Source organism: Octopus bimaculoides, chromosome 14 (assembly GCF_001194135.2).
Source record: "Octopus bimaculoides isolate UCB-OBI-ISO-001 chromosome 14, ASM119413v2, whole genome shotgun sequence".
Lineage (NCBI taxonomy): Eukaryota > Metazoa > Mollusca > Cephalopoda > Octopoda > Octopodidae > Octopus > Octopus bimaculoides.
Genome location: NC_068994.1, coordinates 44669965 through 44675360, shown reverse-complemented (window position 1 = coordinate 44675360; position 5396 = coordinate 44669965). Strand labels below are relative to the sequence as shown.

Genomic DNA, 5396 nt, shown 5'->3' with positions numbered 1-5396 from the left:
TCGACCCCAGTGCGTAACTGGTACTTATTTAATCAATCTCGAAAGGATGAAAGGCAAAGTCGACCTCGGCGGAATTTGAACTCAGAACCTAACGGCAGACGAAATACCGCTAAGCATTTCGCCAGGTGTGCTAACATTTCTGCCAGCTGGCCACCTTATTCTTTCATTTTCTGTCTATCAAATCCACTTACAAGGCTTTGGTCAGCCTGAGGCTATGGTAGAAGACATTTGCCCAAGGTGGGCCTGAAACTAGAACCATGTGACGGAGAAGCAAACTTCTTACTACACAAGCTCACCTGCACTTATGGATGGACTGAAAGTAAATTATGATTTTAGTGAATAAGCTATTATCATATATTGAAAAATTGAACATTCACCAACACCAACAACAACAACAGCAACTTCGAGTGTAGTTTATCAAATGAAACAGAAAGATTTGTTCGGTATTTTTCAGAAATTTTATTTCAGGTTTTCACTTAACAATTACTCTAATGTTTTAGTTTCACCAGTGATATAAAATGAATATTAATAGCCCATGCTGTAATGGTACTCTAGTGATAATATTATTTATTCAAAATGAATCTTGGTAGAATGAGTGACTAGAGTCTATTCATGTAGTGAAAAATATTTTCAATCTTACTGTATAAACTACAAAAAAAAAAAAAATTAAAAATCTTTGGCATTGATGAAGCAGCATATTTTGTGTATATTAAAAATCTGCTATTTGTTTTATTTAAAAAAGTATAAAATGAAAAAAAAGAATGTGTTGAACTCTTCTCTTTATTTTCAAAACATTCTCAGTTAAAAATTCAAATAATTTGTTATGAAAAAAATAAAAAAAAAATAAAAAATCACAAAAGGAGGATCCTTCAGCCTCTTAGAACTAAATAGTTCCAAAGAGAAGTATGAAATTCTTAATGTTTATAGACTTTAGATATTGTTAATGAGTAACAACTACTTCCTGCAAATTGTAACATGCAATAAAAAAAAGAAAAAAAAAAAGAAAATAACAAAAACAATAATCATTAACTTAATATCATGCTCAAGATGTTGCACTAGTTTTGAGACAAAAATTGCAAATTTGTCAGGTTTTCTCTCAGGTGTTCTGGGACCCCATATTACCGATTTCCTCAGCAAAATAAAGATGATGGCGACCTGTCGGAGAAATGACCCCACAAAGTGGAGTGGCTGCACCAGTGAGTGTCACCAGCCATTCTCTGCAGCAACATCCTTGCGGTCATTTCATTGGGGCATGGATTAGCATCCCATTTGTTCTGGGGTATGTGGCCCATCGCCCCCTCCATCTTCTGCTGCTTCCTCCCAACACTTTTTTTCTATTCTTTATTTTCCTTTCTCATCTCTCTTCTTTCTTGTTATTTAAACGTTTAAAAAAAGATTGAATTTGAAATCTGAAAGTCATTTGAGGTCTGAATCATCCTAGAGAAGAAATTATAGCAAACAATATCAATTTCGACTTTATGATATGGATGTGCAAGTTTCCATGTAAAATGAAACAAAAATAGCTAAAAATAGGAAAAATAAAAGTAATCTGGCAAAAAATGTGCATTAATGGTTGATGGCAATGTTTTACATAAGAGCTACGGTCACTGAAGCAAGATGTATATTTTACATCAGAATGAAAACAAGATTATGCACAAAAATTAGTTTTGCAGGATACATAATGATTACAAGCCACCTTTTCATCGTTATGAATGAATCTGATATCTGATAATGTATGACAGAAGCAGTTACACCTTGAATCATAGTAAAAAGGTAAAACACATTTGTACAGAGAGCTATGGTACATACGATAAAGATATAGAAGAATGGATCTCAATGAATTACAGAATTTCACAGACAGGTTTTTCTTCATTAAGTATATTATATTATAATGATAGATATACTAAATATAGTATATATAGTATATTATATTATATTATAATGATAGATATACTAAATATACAAGTGGTAGCACTAATGAAACCTAAAGCATTTAATATGTTCTATAAGTTGTCGCATACAAACTACGATATCTAATCGACTAAAATGAGAAACTAAATACTGATTTCAAATTTTGGCACAAAGCCAGCAATTTTAGGGAGGGGCTAAGTCAACTGCATCGACCCGCCAGTACTCAACTGGTACTTATTTTATCGACCCCGAAAGGACGAAAGGGTAAAGTCGACCTTGGTGGAATTTGAACTCAGAACATGCAGACGGATGAATTGCCGCTAAGCATTTCACCCAGCATGCTAATGATTCTGCCAGTTTGCTGCCTTATGAGAAACTAAATATTTAATGGAAGCAACAGTAAAGGATGTTTGAATAGTTTTTGTTTTTGTCTAATTAGGATTGAAAAATATCCGGACAAAGTACAAAATGTCTAGATCAGTAAATATTTTCAGTAAAAATTCAAATTAGAATTACAACTAAACTTGTCATTAGAAACTACATAATTAATACCTGTAGGAAGATAGATTTCTACAAATTCATTAGTAATGATGAAGCAAAGTGTGAGAAATAAACACACCCAGCTTGAGTTCCTTATAAAGTAATTGAGATTAAACCAAACCCAAACTGTGTTCTCATGTCAATGTTATATATAGACAGCTTGCCACATGTAGTTACTAACTGGAGTGTATCTTTTGTTGGTATTGTCACAGTTTGGTGTTCGGATGAAATTGTTTTGCATAAATGTAGCTGCAGAACAATGCGGGTGGCTATGTTTTCTGTTGATTTGATGTTGGTTTGTGGTGGTGGTGGTAGTGGTCGTAGTTGTTGTTATTGGTGGCGGCGGTGGAGGAGGAGGAGGCGTTGTTATTGGCGTGATAACAGTGTTGTGTGTAGTGGGTACCGTACCGTGTGTTCTTTTGTGACGCGCAAACTCATCAGTACGAGCAAACTGCTTCCCACATATGCCACACTGATAAGGTTTCTCCCCAGTGTGTGTGCGTGTATGGGTTTGTAATGTGTCTCGCCGTGCAAACTGTTGAATGCAGTATTCACAATGAAATGGCTTTTCACATGTGTGAGTCCGCTTGTGACAGCAAAGGGTATCTTTACGAGCAAATCGTTCTGCACACACTTCACACTGAAACGGCCTCTCCCCAGTGTGTCGGCGCATGTGACATTTCAAAGTATCTCGCCGGGCAAACTGGTCTCCGCAGATGTCACAATGGAAAGGTTTTTCTCCAGTGTGTGTTCTTTTGTGGCACTGAAGTGTATCTCGCTGCGAAAACTGTTTAGGACACACGTCGCAATGATATGGCTTTTCGCCAGTGTGAGTACGTCTGTGACATTGGAGTGTATCCCTCCGGGCAAATCTCTGACCACACAAGTCACAGTGGAATGGTTTCTCACCTGTATGAATCCTTCGATGGCACTGCAAGGTGTCTCGCTGAGAAAAACTCTTGGGGCAATGATCACAACTGAATGGTTTTTCTCCAGTGTGAGTTCTCTTGTGACACTGGAGAGTATCTCTCTGAGCAAAGCGCTTTGGGCAAACATCACAACAATATGGTTTTTCACCAGTATGTGTTCTTTTGTGAGATAGAAGCGTGTCCCTTCGAGCAAATCGTTCAACACAAAGATCACATCGAAATGGTTTCTCTCCTGTATGTGTTCTTTTATGACACTGCAATGCATCTCTCTGAGCAAACTGGCGTCGACAAATTTCACAAACGAATGGTTTTTCACCAGTGTGTGTCCGACGATGAGATTGTAAAGTATCTCTACGAGCAAATTGTTCTCTACAAAAATCACATCGAAATGGCTTTTCTCCAGTGTGTGTCCTTCTGTGTGACTGCAATGTATCGCGTCTGGCAAATTGCTTATGACAGACTTCACAAGTGTAAGGTTTTTCTCCAGTGTGGGTTCTTCGATGAGAAACGAGTGTTTCGCGCCTGGCAAATTTACTTTCACACAAATCACAATGAAATGGTTTTTCAGTTGTGGAAGCTCCTTTTGATTGATGTTGCGGTTGAGAAGTTGGATGTTGTGGTTGAGAGGATGGACATTGTGGCTGAGAAGACGGACATTGTGGCTGAGAAGATGGACATTGTGGCTGAGAAGATGGACATTGTGGCTGAGAAGATGGACATTGTGGCTGAGAAGATGGATGTTGTTGTTGTTGTGGTGGTGGTACGTCAGGGGAATGTTGTGGAGCAGCTGTTTGTTGTTTACTGTGAGAATGCTCTATATCGGGCATACTTTTACCATTCATTGGAAACTGTGGTTGCTTACTGCTTGCTGCACTATAACTAACCCAAGGAAATGATTTTTCATTTAATGGACCTGATCCAGCAGGTTGTAGTCCACAGCTTTGTGGAAACTGCATGTCATACATATTACTGTGAAATTGTTTATCAGCCATATTTGTCTTGAAACCATAACAAGCTTCCTTCTCTTTCCTTGAATTATGAAAAGTTTCAGAGGACATTGTCACAATTTTTTGTAGTTTTTATTCAACTGTGTGAAACCATTTTAAAAATTTTAGTTTTAGATAAGAAAAAACACTTCTTTATAAATGAAACGTGTAAAATCAAGTGAATTTTTTTGAAATTTAAAAGACAACCTTCAGCAGTAAACAGCTATATAGCAGTCAATGGATGTTCTTTCAAATTTCTGTTATTATTATGGTTGATGGTGTTGGTGGCAGTGGTGTTGCTTTGGCTATTCACATCCTTGAGGCATTCATTTTCAGAGCTTGAAAACTTTATTCACTGGAAAGACAGAAAAAAAAAAATCAGTTTTATAAAGATTTTAATTTTATCCTTTCTGAATTACAACAATCTTCCTAAATATCAATATCTTGTCTAAATATGCGTAAGGCTATTCATAAGTATACCAAAAATACTGAAATCAATACATCATTTTATATCCACTCTCTGTACTGGCAGGAGCTAGACAGGTTGCCACAATTCAAGTCGGTTCATACTCAGAGTTACTAGTCTTCTTGATGAGTTGGAGGACTATATCTTACTTATAAGTTCCATATTTGGTAATGTATGGCCAGATACTCCTCCCAATTCTCTTTAGAGAATGTACTGAGTACTAACTGTACTAAGGACATCTTAATCATTCTGGACAAAGGTTAAGATGTCCCTGGTACAGTTTTATTAATTTAACCCACAAAATAGTAAACATTTCAAATTATATATAAAGGATATCAATATCTTACAGGATGAAACAAATTAGTTTTTTAAAAAATCATGGCAAACCATTTATTGGTTTTTAGAAAATTAATAAGACCGTAATATCTATATTTATATTTATTTTCATTCAAACTATGATAGAAATTTCATTATTTGTGCTTGGAGTTCATTGTCTGTCTGTCTGTCTGTCTGTCTGTCTCTCTCTCTCTCTCTCTCTCTCTCTCTCTCTCTCTCTCTCTCTCT

General features: G+C 36.3%; 1 protein-coding gene across 4 annotated transcripts in view; it reads right to left on the bottom strand.

Moving 5' to 3' along the window:
* Nucleotides 1-444: 444 nt before the first annotated feature.
* The window catches only part of LOC106872899 (gastrula zinc finger protein XlCGF57.1), a 15436-nt gene continuing 10484 nt past the window's right edge, over nt 445-5396 (bottom strand). For all 4 annotated transcript variants that reach the window (XM_014920073.2, XM_014920071.2, XM_014920072.2 and 1 more), the window contains exon 2: nt 445-4721. In XM_014920073.2, the coding sequence (XP_014775559.1) occupies nt 2597-4438 (1842 nt within the window). In that variant the 5' untranslated portion in view covers nt 4439-4721 and the 3' untranslated portion in view covers nt 445-2596. The remainder of the gene's footprint in view (nt 4722-5396) is intronic.